At 50.1% G+C, this 13,139-nt stretch overlaps 2 protein-coding genes across 2 annotated transcripts; one reads left to right on the top strand and one right to left on the bottom strand.

Moving 5' to 3' along the window:
• Positions 1–3,324: 3,324 nt before the first annotated feature.
• Positions 3,325–10,306, top strand: LOC127331286 (transketolase, chloroplastic). Its single transcript, XM_051357392.2, has 7 exons — positions 3,325–3,796; positions 5,600–5,690; positions 5,795–5,900; positions 5,994–6,276; positions 6,375–6,523; positions 8,831–8,984; positions 9,104–10,306. Exons 1-7 carry the CDS (start codon positions 3,395–3,397, stop codon positions 10,058–10,060), a joined length of 2,142 nt encoding a protein of 713 aa, XP_051213352.1. The 5' UTR covers positions 3,325–3,394; the 3' UTR covers positions 10,061–10,306.
• A 64-nt stretch (positions 10,307–10,370) lies between these two features.
• LOC139835400 (F-box/LRR-repeat protein At2g42720-like) lies at positions 10,371–12,306 on the bottom strand. Its single transcript, XM_071825247.1, has one exon. It carries the CDS (start codon positions 12,304–12,306, stop codon positions 10,420–10,422), a length of 1,887 nt encoding a protein of 628 aa, XP_071681348.1. The 3' UTR covers positions 10,371–10,419.
• Positions 12,307–13,139: the final 833 nt, after the last annotated feature.

Here is a 13,139-nt window from a genome sequence, read left to right as displayed (position 1 = left end):
TTTGGTTGATATTATGTAGAATCCGACATCTCCGATGTGCCTGCTTGGATCCATCTTCTCCTGAAGAGGAGCTCGCGGATTGGCTGACGCAGCGAAGGAACTCGCCGGAGATGGGAGAGACGAGAGAGACGAGTCCAAGAGCACGAGGGGGAGAGGTCCACGGCGAGCGTCTCTCATGGAGGTGGGCGGGGACGGCTAAGGATGTCTTATGTCGTAGGACATGGCGGAGCAGGATCGTATGGTGGTCTGTGTTTCTTACTTTTTTATTCGTCTGATCGCTACCAGCGCACACGACTCCGAGTCGTGGCCGCTTGCACGCTCGAGCGCGAGTCAGCTGCTCTCGGCGGATGCGTTCGTCGGCACCTCGTCGGCTATGCCGGTAGGGCAGCGATAACCAGGCGGAGATGGTACCCTTCGACGCCATGGACATGGACGAGCTACCGCTGGTTAGTCCACCCAATCAGCCGCAAAGGTCCGGCACGCTTTTATCGGCAGAGCCAGCGGATGAAAGATGGAACCTGCGGGGATGGCCGGCCGCTGCTGCCATGTGGGCATGCAACATGTTTGACGCCGTCTGTCCCACAAGCGATTCTCCATATATATTCAGCATCGTGTTAACAAGTGTGATGGCTGCTAGCTAGGCCAAAGAGCCTGGTGTATGAATTGGTTCTTTATAAACACAACTTTTACAGCTGAAAGCACTGTGTGAGAAGGCTAAACCAATATTGATGGAGGGTAGCAACGTCCAGGTATGTAGCATCTAGCTTTCTGAGTTATACCGGTCAATCTTCTAAATTCATTGCATGCCTTTTTGTTAGCTAATTTCAGGTGTTATGTATTTTACATTGCTGTCTTTGAGGGAAGATGAGACAGCCTGAGTAAAATACTGAAATCGTTGTTGCTGCCGGTAACTGGAATCATCAATCCAAAGAGAGTCGATCAAATCAGCGGTGGTGATGGACATGCATCGATCGACCTCATATTTAGCATGTCGCATATAATTGCTAACTGGTGATAGCGTAAAACAATATTGATTAAAACTTATGAACTTTAGGTTCCTTACAACAAGGTAATATAGTGCTTGTTTCTAATGGATTAATTTTTGCTCACTATTTATATGCGTAATGTGCTCCATCCAGTAGACCATCATTTGACCATATTTGAGAAAAGAAGCAAAGTGCTAGCAGTTCAAATGCATATGTTTACATGGCTTTTTGAATTTTACCATTGTATCTCCCGTTGCAACGCACGGGCAATATTCCTAGTATATCTCCAAAATTTGCATGATTCAGTTATTCACGCTCGAATCTGTTAGGAAATCGCTATTTCCTTTAATCAGATCAAAACATGCCCATATTACATATCTTTGATCTTTGATACTTGGTGGGCTTGCGGCATAAGATGGTGAATTGGCGAGGCACCCAACGCCAGCGGTAGGCATTGCAATGGGTACCCATGACTAGCATATCCGTTGGGTAAAAACTCAAAAAGAGTACGGGTATAAGAAAAAATATTACACATGGGTTCGTAAATGAAAAAAAAATCATATCCATCGGGTAGGATGGGTACGGGTATGTCGGTGGAGCAGGTGGCTAAGAGGCGTTTGCCATCTGACGGGAGTTGCGCTTTATGTGGCATGTTGGAGGATTGCGACCATATCTTCTTCTCATGTCACCTAGCCAAGTTCATGTGGGCAGGGGTGCGGGAACTTCTCCCATGTAACTAGAATCCGACAGGGATCGGTGAGTTCATTGCGATCGTCCAAGGTCTCTTCGGACCTTTACGTAGGCTAGCTGTTGGTTCGCCTTAGCAGCTCTAAGCTGGATACTTTGGAACACACGCAACAAGCTAGCTATCGAAGGGAAGGTGATCGGACATCCAGCTGACGTTCTCTTCACCATGTCTATTCACATGCAAAGCTGAAGGGTTCTGGTCAGACAGCGGGACAGGGACCTCTTGGACGAGGCGCTAGACGAGCTTAGGCGGCTCTACGTGAGGATAAGGACGGAGGGCTCTTAACTACTGCTATCATGCCGTCTTTATTTTCCTGTTGTGGGCTGCCTATGAGGCATTTGTATGAGACCTTAATCTAGAGTGTGGGTGTGTTGGTGATCTCGAACTGTCATTGTATCGCTACTATGTTGCTGCTATGGCTTTATCTATAAAGTCGGGCCAATGGCCTTATGTTTAAAAGATCTTAGAACTTATACCCATGTACCCATATAAATTTAATAAGTAGACCGCTTTTCCTTATTTATTTTATCTTTTTTTAATGTATGGTATATAAACGTCCTAAAAATGTCGACGGGTCAAACCACCACTTATACATGGATCCCGTCCTAAATAAATGTACATCTAATTTTAGTGTTGAGTCAAAGTTTTTCTATAAAAAATAGTAGCAACATCATGGTAAAAAACGTACTACTTTCTCCGATCCAAATTAATTAACTTAACTTTATTCAAATTAATTAACTTAACTTTATCTAGAGTTAAAACATAGATACATCCGTATCTAGATAAAAGTAAGTCAATTAATTAATTTAAATTGGATAGAGCAACATATAAATTGGTTCATTATGAAACTACATTTTAAAATAGATCTAAAAAACATTTTTTAGGTAATAAAAAACACACTACCGGAAAAACAGGCACCGCCTTTGCCATGTGTATGTGGTCACTTTGCCGTGTGCTTACAAACGACAAAGGGGACACGTGGCGCTAGCCTGTGCTCTTGGCAACCCTGTTGTGTGCCTGGCGGGTGCTTTGCCGTGCGGGTGGATGGGCGGCGCAAGTCTTTGTCGTGCGAGGCGACGCACGGTAGAGAAAAGGATCACAGCAGAGGTGCAGCTCCCAGCAAAGGCTCTGCCGTACGGTAAAGCTGTAAGGCACATGACAAAGACTGCCCTCACGGCAGAGGGTCTTGGCGCGCGGCAAAAAACTCGACACATGGGAAAACCTTTGCCGTGCAGTTTTGGCGAGGCGCACGGCTGCGGTTTCGCACGGTAAAGGCTTTACCGTGTGTATATGTCCTTTTGCCGTGCAATCGTTGTACGGCAAAGACTATTCTGCCCGTAGTGACTTTTTTTTTTTTGCGGGGTGCCCGTAGTGACTTGACTCAAGGAAAACCCTAAGAGAAAAACTAAGTACCTTATTTATGGACAGATGATGCAGCTGGTAGATCAACGCAAGTTTGTATATGCATATTTTGCGAGAGGTGGATTGTTTCGAGAAGGAACGACGGGAGACGTGGAGGAAACGCGTCACATCTGTTCAGTTTGGTGCAAATATTGATGGACCCCACCGCACTTGAGCGACTCAAACTTCACTTCTGCTGCTCCACTCCCCAACACAGCAAGACACGCGTGCGTGCCCGAGAAACCTCGCAGAGCCAGCCATGACGCCGCCGACTCCAGCTCGCATTCCCACCTCGCCCGCGTCCACGGCGGCGGCCGGCCGTGGCTCCCTCCTCTTCCGTCGCCCGTTCGTCGCCGGCAGGCGCGGCGGCCGACCGGCGACCGCGCTCTTCGCCCGGACGCCGGCGGCGGCGGAGCTGGTGGAGCGGTCGGTGAACACCATCCGGTTCCTGGCCGTGGACGCAGTGGAGAAGGCCAACTCCGGCCACCCGGGGCTCCCCATGGGCTGCGCGCCCCTGGGCCACGTCCTCTTCGACGAGTTCCTCCGCTTCAACCCCAGGAACCCCGGCTGGTTCGACCGCGACCGATTCGTGCTCTCCGCCGGACACGGCTGCATGCTCCACTACGCGCTGCTCCACCTCGCAGGATACGAGGGCGTCACGGTGAGCTCGAATTCTTGTCTAATTTTTCGATTTATAGGGGGGTTTAGTTGAGGGTTTGCTGCGGTTGATTTCAGTGAACAGTCTCAGCTGACAAAAAGAAATAAGAAGGCCGGTGGAGATCAGAAAACCAAAACTGATCATGAGTGCATATGCACCTGGTATGTATAAAACATATTTTAAAAAGTAAAAAAAATTAGGAAAAAAAAATTAGCATGTAGAGGGACACGTTCAGTTTTACAGAACCAAATAAGTTGTATGGTAGTTTGAAGTTCTTGCATATGTCGATCTGTCACAGCTCAGAACTATGCATTTTCCGCTCTGTTTAACTTTGAGAAATTTCTGAATATTAAATGATCTTTTGGCTGTTGGATGCTAATTTCATTTAAATGGGAGCAATCTCTATAGGGTGAGCATGTTGGAAAACTGTTTGGTGGTTCATTTTGCATCTATCTGACCTCTGAAAGTCGTTCTTCAAAGTTTCTGTTAGCTCGATCCTTGTATACCGCCCATCTCTTTCTTGTTTTTCGAATTTTCACCTTGTGGAGAGGTTCCCCACCTGAATATATTGAAAAAAAGGGCTAAAACCCCAGATTGTTTTACAGCAAAGAGGCAGAGAGGACAGAGGGAACAGAGCGGAGTCGGAAGGAGAGGGGAGGGTTACATAGGCTGGCCACGGAGGATTTCGTGCCAGACATCAAAAGCAGCCCTAGTTTCGACAGGGAAACGTCCGCGCCAGAGGGTTGCGTCGTCGCGGCAAACCTTGAGGAGCAGTGGCATGGACGGCGGCGTGGCTTGGAAGACTGCCATGTTCCGCTGTTTCCAGATATGCCAACAGCAGAGGAGGACGAAGGCTGGGGCAGTTTCAGGAGCGATCGCGGGCGGCATGGGCAGGAGGTGGAGGTCCCGGACGTGTGCATCGCGAGGAATGGAGACTCCGAGGGAGCTCCAGAACACGGAGACGGCGGGACAGTGGAAGGCCATGTGGCTAGCCGTTTCGAGCTTCTCGGGGCACAGAGGGCAGCTCGCTTCATCGGCGGTGACGATGCACTTGCGGAGGAGGACGTCGCGCGTGTGAACCCTGGACTGCACGAGGAGTCAGGCGAAGAACCGCACGCAGGAGGGCGCGCGGCAGCTCCAGATGAAAGTCGCGTGCGGCGAGGAGACGCCGCCGAAACGGCAGAGGCGGTAGAGGTTTTTTGAACCTCTGAAAGTCGTTCTTCAAAGTTTCTGTTAGCTCGATCCTTGTATACCGCCCATCTCTTGATTTGTATACGGTATGGTTTGATCGTGGTAGGTTGAAGTTTGAGTTACAGTATGTTTGAACGCCTGAGGTCGAGCAATTTGTTCATAATTCGGAAACTTACAGTCATAGAGAATCGTACCAATTGATTTAGTAGGTCTGAAATCCTAATTCCTTATATGCTTGCAACGTGAAGTGGTTTGTATCCCGTCAAAAGATGATAGAGAATACCATACAAAAATCATCATATTGTTTATTTGTATTAATATTCGTCGCTAGGTAATTACAGATGAAAGAATTGCCAAAGAATGAATGAAAGTTGATCCTACATGGTTTCAAAATTAGCTTAGTTTTTTGCAAATAAAATTAGCTTAGTTGAAGCAACAAATGAAACTTCAAAATATATTTCATTTTCATAATGATTAAACTAACATGTAAGCTAGGGAGTTGAATTATGGCACCGGGCCTTCTTCATTTTTTTTCTTCTTTCCATATCTATCATATACATGGCTCACTAGGGGTTTGAATCTATGTTATTTATATACATATGTTCGTTGTTACAGATGGATGATCTGAAAGCTTTCCGGCAGTGGGGAAGCAGAACTCCTGGCCATCCAGAAAATTTTGAAACAGCTGGTGTTGAAGTCACAACTGGTTTGCCTTTGTACACTTTACTGAACATTTTAATCTTTGTTTCTTTCCTCTATTTTTTTGTGGGAATAACCAAATGTTTGGTGAACTGTTCACATGTTATGCAGGTCCTTTGGGGCAGGGCTTTGCAAACGCTGTTGGACTAGCGCTAGCAGAGAAACATCTGGCTGCTCGTTTCAACAAGACTGATTTCACCATCGTGGACCATTACACGTAAACAATATTTACTTGCTTGACCAAATATAATTAACATCCTGATGTGTTCCGGGACAGGGTTAATGTGATTTTTTTTCTTGATGGTCTTAGTTATGTCATACTTGGGGATGGTTGCCAGATGGAAGGTGTTGCGAATGAGGCGTCCTCCCTTGCTGGTCATTGGGGTCTCGGAAAGTTGATTGCCTTCTATGATGATAATCATATATCAATCGATGGTAGTACTGATATTGCTTTCACTGAAGATGTGCTTGCTCGATATGAAGCCCTAGGATGGCATACTATCTGGGTGAAGAATGGAAACACTGGTTATGATGACATCCGTGCAGCAATAAAAGAAGCAAAGGAAGTCAAAGATAAGCCAACTCTTATCAAGGTGAGCAAATGGACAGTAATATTTCTTTTGTTTGTCAGTTCAATACAAGTTTATCAGACAACAGCCAACAGGAACTTTTTTTTTTTTTGTATATGTAGGTGACTACTACAATTGGTTATGGGTCTCCTAACAAGGCAAGCACCCACAGTGTCCATGGCAGCGCTCTAGGTTCCAAAGAAGTTGAGGCAACCAGGAAAAATCTTCTCTGGCCGCATGAGCCGTTCCATGTCCCTGATGAGGTGAAAAGGTACATTGTAGTTCATGGTGAACTTAACCTGTAGAGATTCGTAATCCCAAATAGATAACTCTGTTAGAAATCAAACTAGTACTCCCTCCGATCCATAATATGTGTCGTGATTTTAGTTCAAAATTGAACTAAAACCATGGGACTTATTATCGATTGGAGGGAGTAGTTCTTTTATTGGAGTTCTTCTGGATGTTCCATGCTTCGTACAGTCTTGACATGGTTTTTTATTTTTCGCGAAAACGCAAAAGGTTTGCGTTTCGATTCATTGATAGAAAGGAAGTTTACATTACAAGCCTAAGAAAAGGCCGAACACCCACAGTACACACCCGACACTCAAACTAGACTACGACAAAAAGGCCGAAATCCGTCGAGTGCTCCTCCGGGACACTACAGAGTGAGCTCCTCCGCAAGACAGAACCCTTGCCGATGAAAGTCGCAGTGCTCGCGCATCGTCGAAATTACCAAGAACCTGCCAGCTGCAGCCAAGACGCGTACCACCTGAATCCCGCGAGCCCACCACGGCTCAGCTGGGAGCAATTGCTGCTCCGGCCTCGACCCAAATCCGAGGAACGCCGTCGGCGCAGCGGCTAGCTCCCGGCAACCTTGACAGACGTGCAAGCGTGCAGTCTTCAGCAGCCCGCCAACAAACACAGAGGCCAGCCCACCACTGCTCATCCAGAGGCATGCTCGCGCTGATCGAGGAAGATCCTCATCGCGCAAGCCACCGCGATACTACTCGAGAGGCTAGCGCGCTACCTGCATCGCAAGACACCTCCCATGTGGTCAGCGCTAAGATCCACGAGGAAGACGTACGGCCCGAACTCAAGTTCCCAAGACGACGCCTCCAAGGAGGGTACGGCGTCCAAGACGCCGTCGTCGCCCGATTTGGCTAGCCAAATCTGAGGTTTTCACCCGAAACATGAGACCCTAGGCAAGGGAGGTGCCGAAACTCCTCGGTGACGCCACAAGAGGAAAACGGCGCCCTCAGGCGTCGCCGTCATAGGCCCCGAAAGGCAGGGCTTTCGCCCAGAGCATGGTTCCTCACCACTGCAGGCACTATCATCCTTCGCCAAGACCTCCTGCGCTGACCCTTTTCTCTCAAAGCGCTAGCTTTGGCAGCGCAACCCACCGGCAGCACGTCCAGCGCGCCAGGTCGGGGGCAGCCATGCCCACAAAGGGACAGGCTGCCTAAGAGGGGCACTACTGAGCCGCAAGCGGCGTAGGTGCCACCATGGGGTGGGTCGCTGCGGGACTGCACACATCCACCTCAGAGAGCATCGCCGACCACCCAGCATCGTCCACCTTGTCACCAGCGCCGCGCGGGCGCCACGAGCCGCCACGCCAAGATGGCGTAGGGTTCCGCCCAACCCGGCCAGAGCAGCAGCACATGCGCTCGGAGCCGAGAAGGACGGACAAGGAGGAGGTGCCTGGCCGCACCCAGGCGCTGGAGGGCAGGACGGCCGGGGCCCGCCAAACCCAGATGGGCCCTTTGCCCAGATCCGAGCCAGCAAGCCCGCGCCGCCATGATGCCAACTCCGGCCGCCCAGCACAACCTGCCGCCAGCGCCGTCGCCCTTTCCCCAGCGCCGTCGCTGCCATCCCCAGCGCCGTCGCCGTCGCTGGCCACCCCTACAGCGCCGCCCGCCGCCGGACTTGGTGGCCGCCCGAGGGCAGCCGCCGCCTCCAGCACGGGGTCGCCGCCACGCCACGAAGCTTCCACGCCGCTGCTGAGGCAGCCGCGCCGCCGCACCCCTCGTCGAGCGCGCCGCCCTCACCGGCCGCGTCGGCCCGCGCCAAGGCTTCCGCGCGAGGGGGAGAGGAATCCCCGCCGCCGCCATCGCCCGGGCTTTGCCCAGCGACGCCCTCCGGCGGCGGCGAGGGGAGGGAGGAGCAGGAGGAGGGGCCTGGGCCGGTGGCGGCTAGGGTTCCCTCCCGTCGCCCACGGGAGCGACGAGGGGGAACGAGACCAGGCAAACAGGGTGGTTCTTTGGTCAGGTTCAAGAGGGGAACGAGACCAGGCCACATGGTTTTTTATTTCTGGTGATGTTTAAATGGTACATATATCTTGTATAGCAATGGTGTGTGTTGTTAGGAAACGGCCTTGGCATGATATCATATTACTGTTATTGGAGAATGCCAACTCAAATTTTCTGTTCTGAACCTTGCTGGAAACAATTCTGCAGTAGATATTTAACTTAAGTTTTGAACTAAGGCTCTTAATTTCATTTTCGGAATTAGGACATATTAATACAGTATTGAACTTTGTTTGTTCTGAACTGAAGTTTAATTATGTAAATAATCCTGACAGTCATTGGGGTCACCATCTTGATGAGGGTGCTTCTCTTGAAGCTGAATGGAATGCAAAGTTTGCGGAATATGAAAAGAAATACCAACAGGAGGGTGCTGAGCTAAATAGCATAATTTCAGGGGAACTGCCCTCTGAGTGGGATAAGGCCCTTCCAGTAAGTTCTCATCTGAACCTACAAAAAATGGCTTTCTTTATAATATTAAATACAGTGTCAGAATTATATATGTTCGAGATAGTGTGAAAATTTCTGACGTCTCTTTGTTTGTTTTGCAGACCTATACTCCCGAAAGCCCTGCTGATGCTACTAGGAACTTATCTCAACAGTGCTTAAATGCTCTTGCCAAAGTAATACCTGGATTTCTTGGCGGCAGTGCTGATCTTGCATCATCAAACATGACATTGCTAAAGATGTTTGGTGATTTCCAAAAGGACACTCCTGAAGAGAGAAACATCCGTTTCGGTGTTAGAGAGCATGCAATGGGTGCCATTTGTAATGCCATTGCTCTACATAGCCCTGGCCTAATACCTTACTGTTCAACATTCTTCGTGTTCACAGACTACATGAGAGCTCCTATTCGTCTTTCAGCATTATGTGGTTCAGGAGTGATCTATGTGATGACTCATGATTCCATTGGGCTTGGAGAAGATGGGCCAACCCATCAGCCAGTTGAGCAGTTGTTCAGTCTCCGAGCAATGCCAAATATATTAGTGCTCCGACCTGCTGATGGTACCGAGACCTCGGGGGCTTACAGGCTTGCAGTTATTAACAGGCAAAGGCCCTCTATCCTTGCGCTCTCTCGGCAGAAACTCCCGCAGCTGGAGGGCACATCAGTTGAAGGCGCCGCCAAGGGAGGATATGTTATTTCTGATAACTCTTTGGGAAACAAACCAGAGCTCATCCTCATTGGCACAGGCTCCGAGCTTGAGATCGCAGCAAAAGCTGCAGATGAGCTGAGGAAGGAGGGGAAATGTGTACGGGTTGTCTCACTTATTTGCTGGGAATTGTTTGAGGAGCAGTCTGAGGAATACAAGGAAAGTGTCCTCCCTCGTGATGTCAGTTCTAGGATTAGTGTCGAGGCTGGCGTTACATTGGGATGGGAGAAGTACGTCGGACAAAAGGGAAAAGCCATTGGCATTGACTGTTTCGGTTCAAGTGCTCCTGCTGGAAAAATATACAAAGAGCTTGGTTTGACGGTAGAAAATGTTATTGCAGCAGCCAAATCACTATAAGAGGGTCAGTCACGTCGCCATATGAAGGTTTGTTCCTGTATCCTGTCGTATCTTAATAAAGCAGCATTTTCTCAAGCTATATAGGAAACTTAATGAGATGTAAATAGTGCAATGTCCGCCTAATAAACTTTTTTTTTGTTTCCGATAGTTAGGTGGATGCCATTGTATTATTGCGACTTGTGTTGAATTACTGTCGCATGGCAAATAAAATGTCGATAACATTATCGTAAGTGAATTTATGGAGAATTTTATTCGAGCAATTGATACATATATTTCTAGCAAATAAAAAGCTTTTTTTTTTTTTGCCTCGTTTCAAAAAAAGATACATATATATGTATTTATTTCTAGCTTGTTGCCATCTATCTGCAAGTTATAGTGGCATTAGGATTACATAGCCAGGATCTAAACTTCATTGCAATCTCTTCTTTGTGTGGATAGAGTTGAGCTGATAATGTCACCACGAATTCCTCCAAAGCTCTGCCTTTCGACAGCAGAAAATTTGCAAGTATCCTATCTAGGCCAGTCCCTCTGTATTTTGCAATGGTGATTCTTGTCAGGCTATGACTGGAGCAAGGGATGCCCATCTTCCACATGTTCCCATACATCTCACAGTCATCGCCAACACCATAGCTGTCACCATTGCCGTTGTTGTCGCCATCGTCATAGTTGTGGCCATCATCATAGTCCTCGTCATCATAGTCACCGTCATCATCGAAGTAATCGTCATCATCATCGTAGTCGTGGCCATTGCCACTATAATGGTTGTGGCCATTCCTATTATGGTTGTGGCCATTGCCACTATAATGGTTGTGGCCACTCCTATTATAATGGTTGTGGGCATTGCTATTATATTGGTTGTGGCCATTGCCATTGTCATAATCATGACCACCATTGCTATTGCGGTACTTGTGGGTCTTGGCATTCCCATAGTCGTGACCATCGCCATTGCCGTAGTTGTGGCCGTCGCCATTCCCATAGCCGTGACCACCGCCATTGACATAGTAGTTGTGGTCATCGCCGTTCTGAATGAAGCAGCTCTCTGTGTCGGTATCTGAATCTGAATCGTCATCTGTGTAGTAGTCAATCCTCGTCTTGGGGCGCTTGGGGTCGAGAGGAAACAGCGTCAACACTTCTAGCTGCTGGGTGTTGGCAATTAAACGGGTGACAGACCAGATGGCATGCTCCGTGGCCATGAAGCCCTTGAGGACCAGCTGCCGGAGTCTGGGTAGGCCTGCTGTGACGGCTGTGAACTCGCTGTTGTAGCAAGTCATCGATGGGCGTAGGGCAAGGTGAAGATAGCTCAGCTTCTTGCACCGGCTGATGAGCTCCATGACCGGAGCAACCTCATGTGACCCTTCGCCTGTGAGGTCGTCGCAGATATCGATGGTCAATGCCGCGACCTCGTCGTAGTTTGGGATGTCGATGAACTGCAGGTCGTGTGGGCGGCAACCCTTGTAGTGAAGAGACCGCAGGTGCTGGGTGCGTAGCACGATGAGCTTGGCGTTGTGGCAGCAGACGATGGCGAAGCTCCGCAGGTGGGCGCTGGTCACGGCGATCTCCGTGACGCTGGGGCACTCCTCGAGCGTCAGGTCGGCGAGATTTTCGCAGCTGTCGACCAGCCGCTGGATCACTGCGCCTGGCGCCATGATGCGCTTGAGGCGGAGCGTGTGCAGCGGCGGGGCGACGAGGATGCCCCCGGCCGGCAGGTCGAGCGTCCAGTTGGTGAGGCAGAGGCGGCGCAACGTGTCACACCGGAAGAGCTGGCGTGGCGTCTTGGTGTAGAGGCCCCTGACGTCGTTGCCGAAGTCGGCCGAGGCCCTGGCGGACCTGCCGAAGGGGCAGATGGTGCGGCGGGAGGAGCTTCGGTACCGCAGCTCGACGTCGATGTCCTCGGCGCCGGAGGTGGCGGCGATGAGGATCCACTGGTCGAGCATGTCGGCCGGGGCGTCGAGCGCCTGGAGCCGGAAGGCGCGGATCGGCGTCCCCGGGTCCTTGGAGAGGACCGCGCTCGTGACCTGCTGGTCGAAGCAGACGGGCAAGAAATACCTGCCGCTGCCCCGGCGGCTCTGGCTGAGTATCTTGCCGTCGACGAGGTGGACGACGGGGACGGAGTAGGAGACGCGGCGCCACGGGCGGGAGAGCGTGGAGGCGCGCGCGGCCTCGTCGGACGGGAGGTGGGAGAGGATGCGCGCGAGCGCCTCGGCCGGGAGAGCGCTCAGGCGGTCTCGGTGCCGGTGCGTCGCCATGGACGACGGGAGAGATGCGTTCGTGTTTAGGGCGCCGCCGCTGTGAAAAGGACGAACCGATCAAGAGTTGTACTCGTAGTAGATGTCTCCTGAGGTTTTTGAGTCGGTCAGCAGTCCGCGTCAGGCTATTTTTTTACATTTTCTTTTTTGCGGAAATACAAATCTGATGACCATTGGGCAAAACTTTTTTTTTTAATTCGAAATGAAACTTTTATTAATCAAAGAATAATCATAACATCTTGGACAAGTTGTGGATAAAGAAAATGAGACGGATCATTTGTTTCTTCAAACGGGCTACCCCTTCTCGTTACTGCAACATAAGATCATATCTAATAGACCCCCTACTTTTCTGCCCCGTAAAACGCGAGTTTTCCACCCTGTATCAAAAAATTGCTCATAGCTAGATCATTCCGTCTAGCAGATCTCGTATATTAGAAAATTTTAAAACCCCGGGTAATTTGTTCATAGTTCATAGTTGATCATACATACGGATCATACATGCAGAATTGCGCGATCCTAATGGATCGCGACTTCTCGGAACCTATCTAGTCGTCGAGGAAGATGATGTCCGCGTTCGCCTTCGCCTCCCGCGCCTCCATCTCCTTCACGACGGCGATGGCCGCCGCCTTCTCTTCTTCCTCCACCCGCTTCTTGTCGGCAACGTCCTTGAGGGACGCGGCCAGCGCCTGCAAGAAGAGGGGGTTTTCCCCCTCCTCCGCCTCCTCGTTGGTTGGCGGCGTGAATCCGCCGCTGGAGCTCGCCTCCCACGCCGCCTTCGCCCGGCGGGTCCTCTCCCATTCGGCGCGCCATTTCTCAAAGGCGGGGCCGCTCAT

Source organism: Lolium perenne, chromosome 2, assembly GCF_019359855.2.
Source record: "Lolium perenne isolate Kyuss_39 chromosome 2, Kyuss_2.0, whole genome shotgun sequence".
In the NCBI taxonomy this organism is placed as follows: domain Eukaryota; kingdom Viridiplantae; phylum Streptophyta; class Magnoliopsida; order Poales; family Poaceae; genus Lolium; species Lolium perenne.
Note: the sequence above shows the minus strand (reverse complement) of the source record. Positions and strands in the feature narration are given on the sequence as shown.